At 42.2% G+C, this 23,921-nt stretch overlaps 1 protein-coding gene across 1 annotated transcript in view; it reads right to left on the reverse strand.

Annotated features, from left to right (window-relative positions):
- SIN3A (SIN3 transcription regulator family member A) overlaps positions 1-23,921 on the reverse strand; it is a 69,830-nt gene that overhangs the window by 18,487 nt on the left and 27,422 nt on the right. Inside the window, exons 2-13 of the mRNA XM_065412777.1 lie at positions 22,069-22,293; positions 19,088-19,264; positions 16,850-16,956; positions 15,978-16,260; positions 12,746-12,997; positions 11,943-12,095; positions 11,459-11,617; positions 9,584-9,673; positions 7,803-7,921; positions 3,858-4,068; positions 1,998-2,114; positions 433-671 (exon numbers count right to left, since the gene is read on the reverse strand). Coding sequence (XP_065268849.1) covers positions 433-671; positions 1,998-2,114; positions 3,858-4,068; positions 7,803-7,921; positions 9,584-9,673; positions 11,459-11,617; positions 11,943-12,095; positions 12,746-12,997; positions 15,978-16,260; positions 16,850-16,956; positions 19,088-19,264; positions 22,069-22,257 — 2,096 coding nt within the window. The 5' untranslated portion in view covers positions 22,258-22,293. The remainder of the gene's footprint in view (positions 1-432; positions 672-1,997; positions 2,115-3,857; positions 4,069-7,802; positions 7,922-9,583; positions 9,674-11,458; positions 11,618-11,942; positions 12,096-12,745; positions 12,998-15,977; positions 16,261-16,849; positions 16,957-19,087; positions 19,265-22,068; positions 22,294-23,921) is intronic.

The raw sequence follows: 23,921 nt of genomic DNA on the forward strand, positions 1-23,921 counted from the left end.
AGGAGGCTGGCAGTAGAACATAGTATTCTTGAGTTGGAACCTGAATCCAATACAGACTCTACACGTCAAAGCCTTGTTCATTTTCACAGATGGGATTTATAATGGGATCAAACTCAGTTGTGTTGAAAACTGACAATACAGAACCCCACCCCAGCTTGATTTTTGAACTCAAGACTGCCCTATCTTGGGTAGGAAAAATAAAAAATCCATACCCTGCCAGCAGTGCCAGTGATGTTTTGGCTTTACTAGACACAATAGTAGCTGGGTACTATGAAACGCAACAACTTATTAGAACATAAAGAGCATCTGCATTTCTCAGACTGTATGCTTTCCTGAACTGGAGTCTCTGTGTATATTATACGTTTGAATAGTGCCTAGCGTACGATGAGTTTTACCCAAACACAAGTAATAATGCCGAAACCTGGGAAGTACCTTTTCAGCACAATAGGAACTGCAACAGATGGGTTTTTCCTCAGCCCGTCTATGATGTCGGCAGCTTTGTCAGCATATATCCTCTGCAGCGCCTTGCGGTGGATCACCTCCGACGTGCCACCCAGAGTGTTGTCCAGCCGGAATTTGGCTTGCTCCTCAGCAGACAAGCGGGAGAGTTTCTTTTGGATTGCCTCTAAGACTCTGATTGTTGCCAGGTTGGTCTCCAAGACAACATCCAGCTGAAAGGGAAGATGTGTTAGCCATGGTACAATATTACTTTCTGGAAATAAAGGTCGGGTCTACACTACAGACCTATATTGGTGTAACTATGTTGCTCAGGGATGTGAAAAATCCACACTGAGCAATGCAGTTACATCCACCTAATCCCCTGTGTAGACAGCGTCATGTCAACGGGAGAGCTTCTCCCATCGACACAGCTATCACGTCTTGGGGAGGTGGATTAACTAAGCTGATGGGAGAAGCTCTCCCGTTGGCATAGGAGTTTCTTCACTTAAGCACTGCATCAGCACAGCTGCAGTGTTTTAAGTGTCGACTTACCCTAACATTTAAGTGAACCAAAACAAGAACTTAATACTTCTGTAATGCTGTGCACGTAAAACAGGAGGCCCTTGAGAAAAGGTTTAATATTTCCACATTTGGTTGTTCTAATCTACCTATATTTCATCTGCTTCCTATACAGTATTGCATCTTTTCACAAAAAAGTTACAGGCTACCAAAATGCTTCAGGAAATAAGATTTTCCATGGGTGGGAGGTACACAATTGACAGCATTACTACAAAAGGAGGTGATAAATCTTAGCATAGGCAAATAATTGCTGTGCTGAGTTCCATTTGGAGTGTCAATCATTTAACACTCTGTGAATGTCATTTTTCAGACTTTTAACACAGAAATATATTTCAGCCTCTATGTACTACTTGGCTAATAAAAGGAAGCATGAATTATGCACCTGCCATTGAACAGTTTCATTTGGAATGACCTAAAGAGAAGAGAAAGAAAGCTGTGCCAAAGCTACCGACCACGATAAAGTCAATGGGTTGGAGGGGAAGGAGTTGGTGATCAGAAGCAGTTACTTGGATTTTGATTCTTGTATTCACAGAGGTTGAACAGTCCTTAGGTAGAAGCATAACCATGTCCACAAAAGACAGGACAAGTAGTAATGGGCTTAATCTGCAGCAAGGGAGATTTAGGTTAGATATTAGGAAAACTTTCTAACTATAAGGGTAGTTAAGCACTGGAATAGGCTTCCAAGGAAGACTGTGAACTCCCCATCATTGGAGGTTTTTAAGAACAGGTTGGACAAACTTTTGTCAGGGATGGTCTAGGTTTACTTGGTCCAACTCAGTGCAGGGGGCTAGACTTGATGACTTCTTGAGGTCATTTCCAGCCCTACATTTTTATGATTCTATGATCCTATAATCATGTGAGACATGGGTCACCCAGAAAAAACAATTCCAGGCATCAGTATTTAAGCAGTATTATACCATATAGCTAACCAGTTCATAGAATCCCAGGCTTTCCAAGAAATGATTTTGGAAGAATTCTACCTCAAAACGCTCGTCCTCACATCTGTAGATGTGTTCTTCGTATTGTGTCTTCTTGGAGCTAACGAAGGTAGAATCCTCAGACCAGGAAGGGAAGGAGACCCAAGTATCATTCAAAACCTTAGGTGAAGGAGAAAAGCAGAAGACTGATGGATCTTTTCTCTGAGCCATCAGAGAAGCAGACACCCAAATTTATATCATCACATGTTCCTCTGACAAGGAATCTCAGATTCCCTAAATCCACTGTCTCTTTTCCTTGGTGAACCTTCTCTCCTGTAAATACTACAGGATCCCTTATAGCCAAAACTCGACCTTCTGGGCATGCTGCAAAAGCCATTGATTTGACATTGTCTGTGGGAAAGCTAGACGTTTTTCTCCTAGGGAAGTCAAAGAGAAGGGTAAAAAGTTTTTCTGCTGCTTTGGATTTATTGGCTGGCTGAGTTAAATCTGTTCTGTGAATATGATTGTTTAATGATGCTGGGTGGTCTCACTGGGTTATTGTAAGCATAAGGTGCCTATGGCTTTTTGTAGGGACTTTATATTCAAATATAGATATAAGCCTCGTCAGGTGCTTAAATCCATTCCCTGGCATCTTGGCCTCATTCTCAAAGGTCCTGAGCAACTGAACTTCGACCGACTTCAGTGGGAACTGGGGTTTCTCAGAACCTCTGAAAAAAGAGGCCAAGGTGCCAAAATACAGATTGGGAGACCAATTTCAGCTAAGTACATTTGAAAACTTTGGCCCGTTTTCACAGACCTTGAAGTGTGAGAGGCTGAATCACTGAACTCCTGCAAGGCAGGGTTTGTTATAGTACCACATACGTCATCCTTTAGAGACATGTTACAGTAAAGTTTTCAAATGATGCAATTGGTTTTCACCATGTTATTTTAAGCTAGCCTACCATCAGTCCAACTAAATGCTTATCCCCTACAACAAAAAAGCACTTCCATTTGCAGGTAACTGGTCAGCTACATCCTGCCTTTTTTTCTCCATGGCATCATGAGCAAAGCCCTGCCTATCCCCTCAAATGGAATCTTGTGGCAACGTTTATGGTGGCAAAGACTTTCACAGCCATCTAGGCAAGACATTTAGCTATGCTCTGGGGTTCCCCTCTTCTCCAGCGAATCCTCATAATCTCTCTTATAAACCACTGGGAACTTAGCTGACCTCCTGTAAAAGTCCCTGTTCCACCCCCATCAGAACCACTAGCCTTCCTCAGCTGATAGGTAAATAGTACTACCCAGCACCATTCCTGCATTGATCTAAAAAAGGTCACTACAGAGCACAGCAAGGACTGGGCACACTCCCTGACTCTGCAGCACCTCCTGCCAGTAGACCAGAAAATGAAACTTTGGTTGTTGATCAGTGAAGTCTCTATAAACTGAACAGATTCTTTTTAAATTATGTATTCTCAGACTCCCATAAAGTTTTTCTGGTGTACATACACACCACAACTGAAACTAAGGAAAACTTTATGGAATTCTCAGAACACACAATTTGTGAGGAATCTGTTCGTGTGTTCTCTCTCTCTCTCTCTCACACACACACACACACACACACACACACACAGCTGGTAGCAGCACTACTACTGAATGAGGCAGGGGTTCTGCAGAAAAAAATAGTATGTGATGATGAACTTAAAGACTATCATAAAGCATATGCACATGGGGGCAAATTAAGGTTACACTGGCAAGCTTTAGCATTTCCTAACTTCTGAGTGCTTGACTTTACAACTTTTCAGAATACTAGAGTTATGCAGTCAACTCCCCTTATTGCTCCTTTCTACCAGCTACCACTCAAGTCCTAGCAGACTGGAAATGGGCTTCCCCCAACATGCAATTCCTTTGGCTAGAGTGCCTTACCTCTTTACATAGCGGAGTCCGCCCGGTGCACTTGGGCTGCTGGTAACTCTTGGGCAAGGCTCGGTAGCTGGAGCCCAGTCTCTTACAAGAGGCATAGTCTATCTCCATGGCAATCCCCTCTGTAGCCCGTTCTTTTGGAAATGTCTCCATGTGAACAGACTCTTTGTAACCCAGAAAGTTTTTAAACCAAGTGAACAGTTCTGGGAATTTCCTAAGGGAAAAGAAACATACAAGAAAGCCTTGAAAACTGTAGCAACTTAGAAATCAAATACCAGTGCTCTAAGCTATTGGGGTCAGAGCTGCCACTTGAGAGAGAGAGTCCAAGACGGCCCTTGGAAGTCACATCTGAGGACAGAAGACTCTTGGCCACTCAATTCCAGTTTGCGGTGGCCTGGTAAGGGGATGCCAGTGCAGAAAGTCATTCTGCTTTTCTTTGGATTGCTCCTGCCTCTATTCATCTTGAAGGCTATTTTTTTTTTTTTTTTGGTGGCAAATGCCTTCCCATTTGGGAGCCTGTTGCCATGATGTCTGAGATCAAACACTTTTCTTCTGCCTCATCCTCACTCATCTCAAAGGCTGTGTTCATATGAGGAACTGGGTCTGCAGCTTCTCCCAGAGCAGGCAAGACTTGCCAGGAGCACTCTGACAACATTTTCAAACTGAAATCTCTGACCATTTAGGTTAGATGTGAAAGCCAGTTGGCTGGTTTCTCACCCATCTGGGCACTCAGCCTTAAAATAGATCATTACTTTCCTGATTGGAAAGGGGTAAAGAAGTTGAACATGGATTCTCAGACTCCACTGAAGAAAAATTCCACCTTTGAAGAGTGAGCCTCACACCACCAAAGCTTCAGTTGGTGTTGCACAATTAGGTGGAAGATTTAGAAAATACAAGCCGACATGCAAGCACATAGATGTTGGTAACTGAAGTGGATTCTGCTTGTGAAAAAATAATCTTACTCTCTGAAGACTTTATTAGAAACTAAAAGTGAATAATCACAGTTACAACATAACTGGCATCATAGAAACTTGGTGGGATAATTCACATGACTGGACCATTGGTGTAGAAAGATAAGCTTGTTCAGAAAGGACAAGCAGGGGGAAAAAATGGAGAAGGGGTTGCCTTGTATATTAAAGATGTATGCACTTGCACTGAGGATGAGATAGAAGTGAGAGGCAAACCTGTTGAAAATCTCTGGGTAAGGATAAAAGGGGTAAGAAAAACAAGGATGATGTTATGGTAGGTGTCCACTATAGACCACCAAACCAGGAAGAATAGGTGGATAAGCCTTTTTCTTTTCTTTTTTTTTTTAACAACTAATACAATTATCCAAAACACAAGACTTGGTAGTGATGGTGGACTTCAACTACCCAACCACCTGTTGAGAAAATAATGCAGCAGGGCACAGATTATCCAACAAGTTCTTGGAATGCACTGGAGACAACTTTTTATTACAGATGGTGGAGAAAGTGACTAGAGGAGAGGCTATTCTAGATTTGAGTCTAAGAGAGGAACTGATTGAGAATTTGAAGGTGGAATGCAGCTTGGGTGAAAGTGATAATGAAACAAGAGTTTATGACAATGGACTTCAAGAAGGCAGACTTTAGAAAACTCACAGAACTGGTAGGTAAGGTCCTGTGGGAAGCAAGTCTCACAGAGTTCAGGAGAACTGGCAGTTTTTTTAAAGAGACCTTATAAGGGTACAAGAGCAAACTATACCAGTGCATAGGAAAGGATGGATGTATGGTAAGAGACCATCCTGGCTTAACCAGGAGATCTTCAACATACTGAAACTCAAAACAAAGCATGCAGAAAGTAAAAACTAAGTCAAATGACAAAGGATGAATATTTAAAAAAAAAAAAAAAAAAAAAAAAAAAAAACACACAACCACACAAGCACATAGGGACAAAATTAGAAAGGCCAAGGCACAAAACAAGATTAAACTAGCTAGAGGCATGAAGAGTAACAAGAAAACATTTTACAAATGTGTTAGAAGCAAGAGGAAGACCAAGAACAGGCACATTAACTTAATGAGGAGGGAAATACACTAACAGAAAACACAGCAATGGCTGAAGTGTTAAATGCCTTTTTCATTTTAGTTATCACCAGAAAAGTTAGCAGTGCTTGGACAACTAACACAATAAACGTCAGTATAAATGGGCGAGGATCTGAGGCTAAAATAGGAAAAGAAAAGTTTAGAATTACTTAGACAAGTTAGAGGTCCTCAAGTGACCAGGGCCTGATGAAATACATCCTAGAATACTTAAGGAACTGGCTGAAGAGATCTCTGAGCCATTAGTGATTATCCTTGAGAACTCATGGAGGACAGGTGAGATCCCAGAGAGCTCAAAAAGGGCAAATATAGTAACTATCTGTTAAAAATGGAATAAGGACAATCCAAGGAATTACAGACCAGTCATCTTAACATCTGTTAAGAAAGATGTTGGAGCAAATCAAACAATCAATTTGTAAGTACCTAGAAGAAAAGAAGGTAATAAGTAACAGTCAACATGGATTTGTCAAGAACAAATCATGTCAGACACACTTAATATCCTTCTTTGACAGGGTAACAAGCCTTGGGGGGGGGGGGGGGGAGCAGTAGATGTGATGTAACTTGACTTTAGTAAAGCTTTTCATACTGTCACACATGACCTTCTCATAAACACACTAGGGAAACACAGCTTAGATGAACCTAGTAAAAGGTGGGTGCACAACTGGTTGGAAAAGCATACTCAGAGAGTACTCCTTCCTAAGCAGTCCTTTCCCATTTTATATTTGTGCAATTGATTATTTCTTCCGAAGCGCAGTACTTTGCATTTGTTTTTATTAAATTTCATCCTGTTTATTTCTAACCACTTCTCCAGTTTGTCAAGATCATTTTGAAGTCTAATCCTGTCCTCAAAAAAGCTCGCAACCTCTCCCAGTTGGTATCTTCCACAAACTTTATAAGTGCGCACTCTCTGCCATTCTCCAAATCATTTATGAAGATACTGAATAGAACCGGATCCAGGACAGATACCTGTGGGACCTCTCTCAATAGCTCTTGCAGCTTCATTGTGAACCATTGATAACAAGACTGGGGACTGAACTAGATGGGTATGTTCTGTATCATAAAGTTAGGACAAAATTACTATATTTACTGGGAGAAATATTTCACAAATCGCAAAGCAAGAGGCTGCTAGGACACCATTGTTTGACCTTCTGAAGAAGGGCAAAAGGGCCAGTAATAACAGCACCACTTCTGCACTCCTCTCAGCTGCCATTTCATTCCTTGGAGTCTCTAGGAAGCCACAAAGCTGCCTCTTTCAGGCATTTCACCAGGAAGGGAAAAAGGCAGTCATCAAATCAGGTGACAATGTGCAAGAAAAAACAGAATAAGAATGGCTGTTCTTTTGCTTCAATGAAGGACAGCCAAAGAGAAGAATCTAAAATCTAATGCACTTTGAATTTATAAAATACTTATAAAGGATCTCGAAGTACAATTAGTGTTCCTTTTATCTTATAGGCCTGCTAATAGCATGTGGCACCTTGCAACCTACATTCATAATACGAAGTGTTCAGGCAGGGCTGGAGGTGACACATTTGGATCTCAGAGGTGAACTGGTATTAGCTCACTGTTGTAAGGGCAACTCCCTACCAGTTATTTTGTGAAAAGAATTAAGCAAGCAGCAGGGCACACAGATAAACTAGTCAACACTAACATTCCAGCTCTGGTGCACACCCTTTGTGCTGCAGGTTGCTCAGGAAATCAGATGCCCAGTCAAACTATTGAAACTTTGGAATGCTGGGCAACAGAACCAATTGAATGTTCTCTTTCTTTAAATGGCCATGCAAGTCAGCATTTCCTTCCCAGCACCCGAACAAAAACAGACTAGATCCCCTATCACCACCCACCTCCAAGCTCTGACCACATACAGAAATGGATTTGCCCATCCTCCACTTACCCCAAGAACGGAGAAACTAGCTGCACAAGCTCAGCCCGGGAGATCACCTCCTGATTAAAAATAACCAGGCAGCGAAGAAAATTTTCATACGCCTCCGTGCTACGCAGAGCCTTGCGGACCTTACATATATATATGGGAGGAAGAAAACAGTCAATACAGAGTTCAGAATGAGTGCAACCTAGACTCAATACTGTGTTCTCAGGTGTTATCCTGAACAGAAGAGGTTACTCACACAGCCAGAATCAGACAGACACTCTCTTTTAGACTTGGGAGTTTTATGCAATTGCATTTAAATACATTTCCCCTGCCCATGCACTACTACTGTGAACAGGTAAGGTATAAGAACCTTTGTAGAATAGAACAGAACATAAGTTAAACTGGGTCTCTGGTTCTCACTTGCGCAGACCATGAGGCAAGAATGACGACTGATCCAAGAATGCCATTCTCCTAGTGGACACCCTCCTACACTCCAAAGAGGTAAGCAATCAAGATGTTTGTGTCCACTCATAAGGAGAAGAGTAAAATATGGGACGACCACTGAGAAGAGTCTCAGTCAAAACTGGTTCACAGAACACTGCAAGCAGGGACTACAACAGCTGTCTGCTGTTCTGCTTCTAGAAACAGACGCGTCACACAGGTAATCCTCTACCCACTAGGGCAAACTGCAAGTCCAGGCAACAGAACAATTCCTTGTAGCCTAACAAACAGTAATCCATGCTACAATAGTCACAACTGACTTTTCAGCTTGCATTATCACCACAAAGTGGTGTTTGTAACCCTCCTCTTCTCAGTCAGACACAGCTGAATCAGATTCTTTAGAACACCATTACCTTCCCACATGAGAACGATTTGCATCTACACATCAAATAGAGCAGTAGCATCATCAGGTTATTCATCGTTGTGATTCAGACTCTACTGCAAGGATTTCTACATTTACTCAGGTTAACACCTCAGTGTTTTCCAAGCAACATATGGGCTTTTGGTTACCATTACCTGGCCTGAAAACTGTGCCATGTCCCAGGGACCAAGATGGTGTCACTAGCACGTGGATATATAGTTAAAATGACCATTTACCTGGGGTTACATGCTCCATGCAATGGAGGAGAGAGAAAATTGTGGACACATCAGGGAAGAGGACAAGGGACTACTTGGAGACATCCCATACTGCCTACCTGCCTCAGTCTAGTCTGTGTGGCCAGGAGATGTGGCAAGAAATAGGTAACAACTGCACAACATGGTATGTTACCACTCAGGAAAATGTAGCTTACAATGCAACCGACTCATTTAAGCCAAGTTCCCTCACTTCATGCAGTTGGCCAGGGGAAGGGAATGGAAAGAGTGACAGTGCCAACACAACAAGGTAGGCCAGTCATGTCACCAGTAGCATACGGGGCCTGGAGTGACGGGAGATAAATGTGAACTATGAACAAAGATGCCTTTTCTTGCAGATTTTTGTCTTCCATGAGAATTGGCAGTCACAACCCCTGACAGTTAGGCTCTGCTGCCAACTCTACCTACCCAGAGGGGACAAAACTGTGGATCAAAGGCAGCTGAAGAGCCAGAGATGGACTTTAGGGGCAGGGACATGCACAGAATTTTTAAAAATGAATATATATCAGATGTAAAGACCAGCTGATGGCACACGTAGTTAAAAGATGACAGAAATCTCATTCTGGAGAGAACGCCACAGACTTTGCTGTGTATACTCACATTGGAAAACCAATTTGCTCTGAGCATGAATCAGATGCGCAGAACTGTCTATTCAGAATTTCATCACTCACCTTCTCAAAGAACAGAGATTCTGTCCCCACCCCATGTTTGCTGGCTTCTGCCAATGACTGGTCCTTTAAACCAAGCAGCTTTGGTTTCTTCTGCAAAAAGCAAAAGTAAAACCACAAAAGAGGGATTAAAATATGCAATAACCATGTTTTGCACATCTATCATGCCAGGGCATGTGTTTCAACTTCCCTGACACCCCATGTACAGTACATCGTTGCTATAATGCCCTTCATTATTACGAACCTTTGGCTATCACGAACCTGGTTCCTGGAGCCTAAGTACAGTACAATACTGTACTGTGTTTAAAAAAAACAAAAACATTTTGCACATGCCTGCACAATTTTTATCCAGCCTCATATGTTGAGCCCAAGGGCAGAAACTAAGGAGTGGGCCCCTACCCCACCTCCCCTCTCCCGCAGCTGAAATCCAGAGTCGCAGCCCCACCGCTCGGGGCTGAAAGCTCGGAGCTCCAGCCCCCCATTCGTTTTGATTGTCTTTTTGCTATAACAAACCCCTGGCTAACGAACAAAAGGCTTGGATCCCAACAGGTTTGTTATAGCGAGAATGTACTATACTTTCAAATAGAGCAGTCAACATCAAGTTTTTAGGAGGAGAATTATATTTGAGTTTCTACTGGTACCCCAAAATTAAAATATTCACTTCGCTTCCCTCTTTGTTTCCCCTGGACTTTGCATAATTGCTTTCCTCACATTCCTATTTGATGGGCGGGGAGGCTTTATTTTTCACTAGCAGCAAAACTTCAAATAATGTTTAATCATCAAGTCATTTGCAACAGTCACTGCACAGAATACACCTCAATATATTAGTTCTGTACTTAACAACAATGAAGACAAACTCCTTTTGATTTCTGCCAGAATCTCTCCCACCTACTCCAATCTTGCACCGCCCCATAGTTTCTGCATTTCTTTGCTCTCTTCTTTTATTTGTTCCCGGGGTCTTTAAGGATCCCTCCCTCCTCACAGATGCACATCTCATTCTCAGAGGATTGCTGGAAGCTGACCGTTATTGTTATTTGCTCTGTCATTCTGGAGGCAAGGGGGATTAAATTACTAGAGAGATGGGTGCTGTTCCTGTCCTTTACAAAGCAAAATGCAGAGGTCTGGGATCACTGGATAAGACTACCAGCACAAGGAGAAAAGAGGCAAACTTGACCCTTACAACCTCAATACCCAAACACTAGACCACTTTGCCATTTCTGTTTCATTGCAAAGCCTTATCCACCCAGAAACTCTGGTAGCTTGTAAAGGCAAGGCTTGGCTAACAGAACACAGACTCATCAGAACTCTCAAATTACCTTTATCATGAGAAGAACAGACAAGAGTCCAATGTACCTGCACTGAGTTTTGATTTAATGCAACCTCTGCGATACACGGTAACTAGTCCCCTTTTTTACTTCCCCCAAATGCCTTGAGAACAGCATTGCAAGCTTTTTAGACAACCTGTCACTTGGTCAAATTTACTGAGGCTTCTCCCTATCTACTCCCTCCAAATGCTGCTTTATTAAATAAAACAATATAATCAATAAACATATCCCTGTGTATTCTCTAGCAACATAGGAAAAGAAACCAAGCACTGTTCCTCTTTCTCCACGGGTAACTACTGCCACGCTCACACAGGCTGCATCTAAGTCTCTAGCCCTCTTTGTATGGATACTACTAAATCCTGCACGTAAAGGCAGACCTAAAAGGGTCTAACCAGAAGCCTGGGCAGGTCGCCTTCACCCTCAATCTAGTCATAACCTGGACTGTGAGCCTCAATATAAACAAGTACGTAAAGTGCATTATATTCTGTGCCCTCAATTTTCACTTATTACCATTACTTGCTCGAGAAAAGCTGTGAACTATGCATGTTCTTACCTTCACTGGTGGGGTTGCTCCAGTTCCTGAGTGCCGTCTGATTTGACAGCCATTTTGGTTGGGTCTTTGTTGCTTGTTGTTGAGCTGGGGTTTCTTGATTGTTCCACCATGGTCATTTCTCACCGACTCCACTTTCTCTGCAGTTGTCTTGCTTAACAGCTTATTTAAAAAAACCCCACAAGACTATTAGTGATGTGAGCTTCTGGTGCTGGGGCAAAGGTGCATGTGAAACCCCATCACCTTAGCTCTAGCTGACCAGTGCATTTTACAGCAGTGATTATAGTCCTAGAACAGGTCTTTGAGGCACAGGAGTCACATTTAAAGATTTGTCAACAGAGGCTGTATTCCCTGCCCTCTTTTCCCCATGTGCAATGAAAGACTGTTTGAAAACACATTTAGCAAACAGGAAAGCAGTGTACTTTTCTGAACTCAGTTTTCTTGCATAGCCAGCTTTCTACCAACTAATTAGTGGGGTTGAACTCACCACAGAGCTGTTAGCATCTGGCAGGAACTGCCCAAACTCAGAGAGTAAATCCTCCTGGTTCTTGAAGAGGCGCGCCACCTGTGCATACACCTCCTGCTCTGTCAAAGCTGGTGTGTAGTTACCACCTGCCTCCTTGGCATTCCGCTGCTCTTTCTGTCACAGGAACGGGGATGTGTGAGAGCAAAGGAAACAAGAACCATTACAGCTGCCTTCCCTAGTTTCTGCTTTTCTTTCTCTAGGGAGCAATACTTAATGCAACTCAAAACATTCATCCCTGAGCTGAGTTTATGTTTGTTGCTCCTGTATTGCTAACTGGAAAATCAGCAACCGAAAGAAAAATTGAAGATGGTGGCTGGCAGCTCCTCTGAAAACGAAAGAGTCATTCCAAATGCTCAGGGGCCAAACATCAACTGATAGGGTACCGATGCCGGATAGCTTGTTCTCTCTCCTTCACATTACTGTATGTAGATGCATTATATGCATCACCCCTCTATGTCCCAGGTTCATTCAACATTTGCGTTTAAAAATACTGCCCACTATTTCAGATAATTGCAACTACAGACAAACGCTGATTTGGCACTGTTAACTCATGCAAAGTTAAACTGGTTTGAAATACACAAGTTGCCCCCCCACAGCTAATTGTTTACTACTTGAAATCCCCAAGTATGTCAATCTTCCGCATAGCCCCTTCAAATACACAATACAGGTGTAAGTTAATTTTCTATGGTAAGGCATGACACACACATTTATACATACTCAAAAGCACCTGCATGGGTAGTGCATGTATACAGTGTTCCACTAACCTGATACGTGTGGAGGATCTCCAGGAAGGCCTTATAGATGTCTGGTTGTCCCTGGAACCGATTCTTGATCTTGTTGACATAGTTGATGGCATGATTAAACTCAACCGGCTGATTGTTCTGCAGAGATGGTGTGGTTCCAAGAGAGATTGTCACAGGTGTATGAGGCTGCACAGGTGGAGAGCGTGGTGATGCATATGGAGGAATTGGGGGAGTCTGCTGGCTGGCTGGCGTATGTGCCTGCAATTGTGATGGCTGAGAAGAAAAGGGACACTTAGTTTTGTCTTAGAGATTTGCGTTGCGGTAGTTTATTTCATTCAGATCAAATCCTAGGAAGAGAACAAGTAGTATTAGAACTCAACAAAATCAGTCGCACACAATAACCCGGCGGGGGGAGGAGATGTTCCCACAACTGATGCCAATAGCAAAGCACCATGCACGGGGTACCTCTGTGAGATGGAAGCTCAGTCTACCCAAGGTACTTTGATTTGACCAATGGAGAGGCTGAGTAGGCTGGACATACCTTGATGATACTAATGCCCAGTGAAATAGCCCCACCCATATGTTTTAGCACTGGGATTTGTGGCATGCTCATTTCTTGGTGTACTTAACTCCACAGCTGGGAGTGTTACAGCAAATTTTTTTTACACTGATGGAAATGGAAGAGGAAAGGGACTAACACTAAAACTAAGTGAACGTTGTCTTCACAATAAGCAGCTCACCCACACAAGAAAATTTCCTAATGGTTGATCCTGGACAGAATTTTATTTTTATTTTCAAAAACGGATTCTGAATATTAATGGATGTACTGAATGAATACATATAACTAAAACAAAGGAAAACTAACTTAGGATGTGACAATCATCTAAAGAGCTGATACAAAGCACACTTGGTAAAACAGAGAAAGACCTCACCTTTCAAGTAGTGAGGAAACATATTTTGATATTACAGAGCAACTTGATTTTAGCTGAGCCATTTTTGTCTCTTCATCTTTCGAATTAACAGGAACCAAACTGCATAGACTTAAATTGCTCCATGGTGGCTAGTTATTGTCTCCATTATGAAGGTATCCTGTACTTCATAAAGCCAGGCAATTGCATCTGAAGATACTTTCCTTTTCCAATATTCAGTTAGAAGTCACAAAACTGACACTAACAAATATGAAAATAAATTTAGGATTTTAAAATTTGGTCGCTACCCTTTAGTAGGAGGCTCAATAAAATCACAGAAGGGTCTAGAGCCAACTTGGAGCTAGTAATTTTCAATGCAACTGAAAATACTTCACCCTCCACTGCCTTCCAATATGCATCAAAGCTGTATTTTGGAGACTAAGATTGCCCTAAACCTCCCATTATAGGACGTTGTTTTCAGTTGCTTATAACTTTGCCAAACTAACTCTTCAAGCTCAAGTTTCTTATGCCTGGCATCTGCCTCAGGCTAAAGTTTCAGTATAAACAGTTCAGCTAGTTCTGAGAAGGAGATCAAGGAAAAGCATGTTTTGCCCATGCTAAAACAAATGCTTACAACAATTTCATTGAGACGCTCTAGGGCTTCCACGCTTTGGAGCAGGGACTTGAAATCTGAGATTTCCTAACATTTGAATGCTTGACTTTCCAACCAACCTTAATGTTCTCTTCATGTATTTTGGGCGTATCATTTTTATATAAAGGCAGAAGAGAACTACCATTAGTTCATCACTCTGAGGTTCTATTAATTGTCAGAGAATCCTGCTGCATGCTACCAGTGTTGGAGAAAGGAAAGGTTATGGTCATCTAGTCTGGCTTCCTGCATAACTCAGGACACAGGATTTCACCAGTGATTCCTGCATTAAGTCCATAATTTCTGGTTGAGCTAGAGTGCATGTTTAGAAAGACACCCAAACTTGATTAAAAAGACTTCAAGAGAAGAAGAATCCACCATGTCCCAAGGCAAATTGTTCCAGTGGTTAATTACCCCAACTGTTAAAATTCTACATGACAGATACAAAGGTGAGTGAGATAATATCTTTTATTGGACCACTTTCTGTTGATGGAAGGGACAAGCTTTCAAGCTTCATAGAGTTCTCTTCCTCAGGTCATATGAGAGAGCTCTGTGAAGCTGAAAAGCTTGTCCCTTCCACCAGGAGAAGTTGGTTCAATATAAGATATTATTTCACCCATCTTGTTTCTCTCATATCTGGGGACCAACACAGCTACAACACTGCAAACAACAATGGAAAATTCTACATGGGAGTTTCATACAGCTGACAACCCTTCCATCAAGGTTTCTGTTTCTTAGCAGAAAATAAAAATAATGTAGGGGAATATCAAGAAGTCCTCGCTGTTCAATACTTATCTAATGATTTATCAGGGCTCCATATCAAGTGCAGCTGAGCTATCTAAAAAAGGCACTTATTCTGGGCCTACCAGACCATCCTTGGATATTGGTCTCTACCACATTTTGCTAGAGACTCTGGGTATCTTTCTTCCCCCAAATAAAGTGTATAACGTTGGCTTGCATGTTCTTTGGTAGTCTCCAATGGAAAGGTTTGAAATAATTTATTGATTTTGGATAGCAAATTCATTTTTTAATCAAAGCAATATTCCTAAACCAATTAGTGAGGGTTTTTTTTTTTTTTTTTTAAAGTAAAAGCTTTTAAGAAAGGAAACTAAGCTGGAGCCAAAGAGACTATTTAGGCAAGGAGCACAAACTAGGGTTTTGAGATGTTACAGTAACAAAAATAGAGTCACCACTTCATACCTGAATTTGCCTGCTCCAAAACTAAAATTAAAAAAAAGGAGTTTCTGAAGTTTTGGACCAAATCCATCACTTCACATTCCATCTAAAATTTACTTTACATCCTAAGACTTCTCCAAAGTCATAATTTCCTGAACAATTCTGTCGAACCATTTATATTCACATATGGTCCTTTTCATTGTGCTGGCAATTCAGTGACTGATTATTTTCACACTCATATCGTATCACCAGGCAATATGACCGCTCTCCAGAGATGGTCTCCATGAGTGATCATCCTATCATTCACATGCACACTCACAGCTGCTGCTGCGGAGCCAAACTGGTACATGTTTACTGTAGTTTTCATGATGTGAAAAAGTTGCAAAAGTGATTTTACAGATATTTCAGTTTTTACATTTCCTTTGATGAAATGTTAAGCCCTTTGCAATCTTTAGTTTCCCCTACCATTTCTAAAGAGGGACTAGGTGGTTCACTCTGCCTGTGGTATCCAAAGTCTCACCTTGCTGATTTTGGCAGGTGGTGGCTGTGGTGCAGGCTGTGCTGGGGTTGGGGTTGACTGTGCTGAAGGCTGGGATTGATGCTGAGGCTGCGGCTGTGGCTGTGGCTGGAGACCATGCGTGGGGATCTGGTGAACCTGCCCTGGTGTTGTCACATTCACCATATCGTTAGTCTGCACCTCAATTTTGTAGCCAGGTGGCAAGAAGGTATTGAAGCCCATGATCAAGTCAGGGTGACCTTTGAAGAGCTGAGACACGCGGCTGATCACCCCTGGAGTGTCAATACTGAAAAGAAACAAGAAGATAGAAAGGTCACAGATCTTGCAAAGGGCTCTCATTGGCAAACCAGGAACCCCACACAACGGAACTTTACTTTCCACTCAAATTTTTATCTAGCCATCGTTAGCCTGCGACAAAGCCAGGAAACCAGACAAAACTGATTCTTACTCATGTGTTATTTAACTTGACTGTAACGTAAGAGCAATTTTATTTGTCCAAATAACACTAACTCAATGTGATTTGGTCACAAGTCTGACCGCTCTGCAGCTACTGGCAAGCAGACAACCAAATGAATCAGCTGTAAGGACTGAACCTGTGAACTCCAACTCTCTAAGCAGAGATTTGGCACAAATGAAGGGACCTGCTTGGGCTCCAGAATGGAAAATACTGATCAACACTGCACTTCCCAGCACTTTCCAACCAGCAGCATGGATGGAGCAAACAGGAGGAAGAGGACTCTAGAGATTACCAAGAGACGGATAATCTCCAAAGTGGAAAGTGCTAACCATCTCTTGCCCGCATCTCTCAAACACACATGCGCGCGCGCGCACACACTTTCTATCTAATATGAGGAAAGCAGAACATAAGTTGTTACCTTTGAGACTTAAATTCCTTCATTATGTCCAGGAAATCATTGTAGACCTGAGGCTGACTACCAAACTGCAGCTTCACCTGGTCAAGATAGGACAGCGCATCCTCCACCTGTGAGCAAAATAAAGGAGCTAAAAATATACCTCAGAGAAAAGTAGGTGACCACTCTTGCGCATGAACACACATTTGGAAAGGCAACTGCCTACAGTAAACCACTAAGAGTAAGCAATTAGGTAGCAGCCTGATCATAACATTGGCTGGTTTATAATCAGTGCTACCTGACCATTTGACACAGCCACATTCTATTGCTGGTATTTTTCTGTGATGATGCAATGTATGCATCAGTAGAAATAGTCCCAGTGAACACTCTTCAAAGTAACCATTTCATCAGTGGCTGGGGTGATTGTTAGTAAAAACTCAGAGCTGGGCATGCATTATTTTTCCTACATTTTTTGTGGAAATTATTATTGAAGTCTAAAAATAAACATGGTGGGGGACCCTAGGAGGAAATTCCATGTATTAGTGCTGCCAGGTACACACTTGCATTTTTTTTTTTTTTTAAATCAAGAGCCAGACATTTCAATTTGGCTCATAAGGATTTGGAAATGCTAACTGTGGATGTTAACTCTGATGTATCTCAAACAGCAAAAATGCCATGTGGAAACTTAGTTTCTATTTATGAATGGTCCATATCCCTATGTCTGATTTTCAGGAGGTGCTGTCTGAGCAACCACAGCCCTCAGTGAGACTTCTGGCTGCTTCTTATGTCTGAAAGTCAGGCTACAAATGAATATACTGCAAGAGCCATCCATCCCCCACTTTGCTCATTACCAGATTGTCTGGAGGTATGAAAGCTCTACATGCAATAGAAGCCTTCTGGAATAATATCTGAGACTGTCACTGGAGTTGTTCCTGTTTTATTGTATGGGAAATACTGAAGTTAATTAAAAAGCTAATTAAAAGAGTTTTTAATCCATATTCATCTAAAGTCTGATCTTGAACCATCAGAGGTTTTGCCATTGATTTCAAAAGGAGCAGAATCTGATCCCAGAATATGGGAAAGTAGGTCCCCTGGAAAGTAAGCACTCTGTTGCTCTGTTTACTGTTTTAAAATGTGGGAGCAACCAAAGACACTTCAATATGTTTTCCAAAAGAGAGGAGTAAGAAATAGACACAGAATCATATACATGTGTGCTTACTACAGCTGATCTGAATTTAACCACTTCAATGTGTTATTTTTGGTGGGGGAAGGGGGTTAAGGGAATTCATTGCAAACAGTGTAAGAACAGAGCCTTGCTCACTCCCAAGCATCTCCGCAACACCCACCCACGCAAAGCAACATTTTCAGGAAACATTCAGAAAAGCCTCTAGATGCTGTGGTAGTTTAACCCTTTCACACATGGGCTCTGCATCAAAGCTCCTTGGCCCACCTTCTTTCCTCCCCAAACCTGTTGATTAGAATTCCAGATTTCATTATTTTGCTACAGCATTTGAAAAGAAAATGCATTAACGGAGGCAGGAGGGGGAGTCTTTGGCTTACACAGTCTAAATCCCCTTCTTCATACTGAAATATTAACAGTGTATAGGGCCAGCTTTCAAGTCATGAATTCCAGGCTTCTGTGGCTCATAAGGAAAGCTTTTAACAGGCAGTCCAACTGGCTCTTCTGGGAGGCTGGTATTACATATGCAATAGCCAAGGGCCCCAGATTACCCCCAAACTTCTGGCACAGGCCTCAGAAACTGCTGCCTGCTCTGCAGCAGCATAACACACACAGAAGTCGATAGCTTTAAAGATTTTATTGAATGAATATACAGTACTTCAATACTTACTTTTGACATTCAATAAAATGTGATTTTTCCATTCATTTAGGCTGCTACACAAACTGAAGCTCACCACAGAGTTTACCATGTCACAGAAGTCAGGGGTTTTGCTGATGAACATTGGTACAGCACAGACTACATGGGACTCTGTATTACCTACACATAATGCTTATGCCAGACTCCTTGGGTTTGTTCTGAACACCATGCCAAAGGCCAAGTTCCAACTCCCACCAAGTCGTCCATAAATCTAACCTAACCGCCCTTCATTACAAAAACATTATTACAAAATCAGCAACTATTACCTGAGATATCTCATCCAGTTAGATCAGATACCTGTGCAGATGAAACTACCACCAACTAAGCAGATGCTGCCCTTCAAAACACCCATTTTACAGAATGATCAATTGGAGCTTGATGTTACCTTAAGCCTCTGGAACTGCTGCTGCCCCTGCACTGGTGCTGCTGGAGGGGTCGGGTGAGCATGACTCTGCACCACCTGGCTTCCATGAGGCTGCACTGGTGTAGTGTGATGATGTCCACTATGGACGGTCGCTATAGCAGGGCCATGACTGCCTGAGCTCTGTGGCACAGCCGACACCTGGGGAAGGAAGATAAGAAAGCAGCTGGGGGTTAGGGCTTTATCTGCTCTTGGAAATTCCCTATTGGAAAAACTGTGTACACTAACAATTCATGCTTCAGTGCGGACATGGACTTACATAGCGCCTTTCATCAAGGCGCAACCCGCACTGTACTGAAATGCAACACTTCTGTGGTGAAACAACTGCTACTTATTGTGAAGCTAGTTTAAAAGCAGCCTCGAGTCCTATCCATTCCTGAATGCACAGATGCTGCATGTATTTCATCTGGTGACTATCTGTAAAATGGATATAACCACCTTTATCCAATTCCTTGGGCAGCTGTGCACTGTAGCTGTTTATAAATAAATGCTTCAGCATCTCTGGATAAAAAAATACAAACTACAATTTTGAATTGGCAGAATGTCACCAAGTCTGTACTTTCACCATAGCACCAAGACTAACAGCCTTATTCATTAAATGCATTTTGGGCTCTTTAACCATGACCTGCAAAAAGGAAAAAAAAAAAAAAAAAAGGCTGTTTTCTTTCATTTTCTCTGATTTACAAAGGCCTTGAAGATTTTTTTCAGAAGTACAAAAGGCGGGAACCCTCTCTGAGTTTATGATAGAAATTCAGGTCTTGTCCAGCCTGGAAAGCTCTCTGGTGACTGGAGAACTAGTGACGTGACACCACCACAAGAGCCTGGAGCGAAAGTAAGAAGGGGAAGGGATTTTAAGGCAGATTTGGACAAATTTATCAGTGCAATTGTATGATCGGGGTTACTTTTGATGGTGGGGGCAGGGCTCAACAGCCCCAAGGCTCATATTTGGTTTATGTTTTACATTCCTAAAAAGCTCACGCTTCAGGGTTTCAGCCAGCCACTGGCAGGGGACAGGAAGGATTCTCCTCCCTGCATGTATTCTGGCAGGGTTTTTTTTTTTTAATCTTCTTCCTTTAACACATCAGAGATGGCCATGGCTGGAGATGGGACATTTGGGGGGTGGCCAGGGCTCTAAGGTGGCACTAAGCATTCTCTCTCAGCTACTTGGCTGGCTGATTCTTGTTCACATGCTCAAGGTCCATCTGATCACCGAATGTGGGGTCAGGAAAGAATAGCAGTGACCTTGGGGGGTTTTCACCTTCCTCTGCAGCGTGTAAGTGCGGGTCACTTGCCAGTATTTTCTGGGTCTCTCTCACTTAAGCATTTCCCTGCCATCTTGGGGGCTGCAGGCATCGGTGCACCGGGGTCCCTCCTATTCTCTGCCCATGGATCATAACGTTCTAGTCTCCTGTGGGCTGCAATACTTTGGTTTCATTTCAGTTGTTGTGTTTAGTGTGCATGAGCTGCGTAGGGCTGGCGGCCTGTGAGATACAGAAGGTCAGACTAGATGATCTGGTGGTCCCTTCTGCCCTTAAACTCTGATTCTATGAGATAGAAACAAAACCAGAGTTTGACTCTACTACCACCTATTTAATGGCACAATGACGAACATTTTAGATAAAGAAAGCCTTTGTTAAAGATTCAACACCACAGCTCTTCAATTTAGGTGTTAGAACTCTCAATTAATATCCTTTGGACCCCCCAGAGATCCTCCAGCAAAAACCTGTGAAGACCCAAACTTGATGCTTACCTTTAGAAAAATCCAGAAAGACAAGCAGAACAAACTCTTTTGAACATGCACTTTTCAGCCTCCTTTATACATCATAAAGGAGCAAAAAGAGTTCAATTTAAAAATTCTTTAATGAATACTTAGCTTGAATTTTTTAAAAATTTGATTTAAAAGAATCCAGTTTTTTTAATAGAGCACCTGCTTCAAAACAAAACAAAAAACAAGCAAGGTTTTTTTGCTCCCCCATTCACATTTAGAAGACTCTTAAGAAGGCCTGAGAGCAACATCAAACTTACCTGGGCCAACTCTCCAGACCTCTATCCCCATCTCTGAGTACATGCCTGCCTGCTATCTGCCTGCTGTTGCTGTTAGTAGTGAACATCCTTTTGGAGAGCCTGGGGTAGCGTGCGCACATGAGTTGGTCCCCAGGCCAGTGCATGAGATGGGAAGTGCAACTGACTAGCAACAAAACCAAGGCAAGGATGATATATAGAGTGCTGGCAAAAACTAAAACACTGGGAAAAATAGAGGACAAATATTTCTCTCTCGTGTTTCAATTTACAGAAATCTTACATGCTGCTATTAGATTAATAAGTACAAATTTTTCAGATGACGCAATGTTCAAATTGGCAATGTTCCTTTAATAAGCACAAAAAGTCAGGAGCTCAAAGGGAAGAATGCCACCTAATCAATCACTCGCATCACTTCCCGCTGCACCTGGATTTTCCCTGGAAGTCTCCCATCCAAGTATTGATCCAATCCAGTCTTGCTGAGTTTATGAGCTGAAAAGACCACAGCAAAGGTTGACAGGATGCAGGACAAACTATCCTACTTAAAAGGGGGGGGGGGGGGGGGAACCCCACTTACTGGCCTACTTCTGAATAGGAGATAATTCAGAGTTCAGGGTATGAGGGTCCCCAATTTAGGCCTTAACTCAGCAAGGTACTTAAGCACATACCTAATTTTGAGCTTGTGATCAGTTGCCACTAAAATCATGGGACTTAAAGCAAGTGCTTAAAATCAGGCACGTGCTTAAATATACTGTTAAATTGGGGTCTTAATTTAAGAGGCAATTGTTGGCAAAATAATAATTGCTGTCACATGTAGAACCCCACCATAGATTATTAAACATGCATCTTGCATTGTATGGTCGTTGTTGTTCACACAACGAGACTGAATTATTCTCTGGTTCACACTAAGTAACAAGCGAGCATACCTGGTAGCTGGGAGTTACAGAGTACTGAATTCCAGTGGCAGACTGCATGGTCTCCGAAACCGCCTCATATACAGGAGGTGCTGGAGCAAGCACACGCTGCTGGTGTTGGAAAGCTTCTGTGCTGCTGGTGATACGTCTCTGCTGTGACGTGTACACCGGTGACTCCTGCTCATCCAATCGCCGCTTCATTCTGAACTCATGCTCAGGGAAGCACTACAAAACCTGCTAAAACAGTTCAATTAACAAACAGAAGTGATTAATCATTCTCCCTTAATGAATATGATGTTGAGCTCATCGACAGGAGGCATAGCATAGGTAAGGCAGGTTTCTGGGCACCCATTTAACTTAATTATTTCTTGGATAATTTTTTTGAGGGGGATGTGCGTTTGGAATCAGGATTAATTTTTTCAGGTGAAATAGTAAAATTGCATTTTTTTAGATACTAGCCTGTTTTAGAACTCAAATATTCAGGTTGAAAGTAGAAGTTGATAATTTCTTCAACAAACTGAACTGAAGTACATTTCTAATTTGAACATCGTTAACATATGTAGATTCTGAACAAAGCCACGTTTCCATACAACACAGACTGGAGATGGTTGAGGAGTTTCTGGCAACAGAAGTCCAAGTAGCTCTTTCACTGTGGCGGTGAATCTTAAAAGGCCTTCAGCTATCCACTGAAGTGCTTACTAGGAGTTTTACACTTTCAGTGTATGTCAGCTGTGAACCTGCAGCGGCAACAGCCCAGGCAGGATGCTAGCCAGCCCTGTGGGAAGGGGTTTCAAGAAGCTTGGAGAGCGGGTAGGGAATTTAACTCTAATCTAAATAATGTAGGGGCCAAAATCAGGTTCTCTCAGATTTTACACACTGAAATAAAGTTAGTAGTAAATCCAGAACAAGAAAAAAAAAAAAACCCTGAAGTCTTGCTAGTAAATTTAGTTTTGATTCCACATCCCTCTCCAATAAGTTTTACCCAGCCCCCAGTGTCATTGCAGATCACCAGTGTCACTAAGTGTCAAAAATTGGCCCCAATGTTTCCTCAGGACATCAGAAGACAATGATGAACAACCCACCTGCAGCTCCCTCAAGATCTTCCTGCAACACACATCCAAAAGACATATGCTCCTGCTCTAATCCAAATAGTGTTTCCCTAATTCACTCTAAATTTGTGTCACTATTCTGCCCTCCCACCCTTTCAAATTCTGTAAATTCTTCACTTTAATTGCATGACCTCTCCTTTCCAGCCAGGATATTCAACAACTGCTGCCTTCTAGGTCGTGATAGTTAATGTCACTCCTGAGAAGTTATTTATTCTTCATACAACCACTGAGAGTGTTCAAGCACATTCAGTCTCTTTCTCCAATCCAGCACCACATCCTAAAGAGCGAAACTCTCTTTTCTCGGTCTGGAATACACCTGGGTCTTTCCAAAGCAAATATATAGCCTTGCCAGTTTCAGTGTAATTAATGAACAATTCACTGCTAGCAAGGAACCTAACAGAAGCGGTCCCCCAGCAGATGTAACTGGGCTCACCCGCCCCCCTCCCCCCCCCAAAAAAACACCCATAAACCAACAACCTTCACGCCTCACTTCAATGAGCTTCCAAAAAATTTCTAAGTTGTGAAGTTATACTGACTCTTCAGTTTGAGTGCTTAATTAGCCAACCAGATGACAAACAGTGATCATCAATATATGTATGTATAACAAGCATATGCACAGCAAATGGTGTATCAAGAGTCCACGTGTAGGTTCTTAGTATTTAAGAATGCCTTTGAAGGTACAGACTAATTGTGTAACTTCTTACTGCTTTCCCTGGAGCCTCTTTTCTCCTTCACTAGTTCTTTCTCTCCCCTTCT

This window comes from Emys orbicularis, chromosome 10 (assembly GCF_028017835.1).
Source record: "Emys orbicularis isolate rEmyOrb1 chromosome 10, rEmyOrb1.hap1, whole genome shotgun sequence".
NCBI classification, from domain to species: Eukaryota; Metazoa; Chordata; order Testudines; family Emydidae; genus Emys; species Emys orbicularis.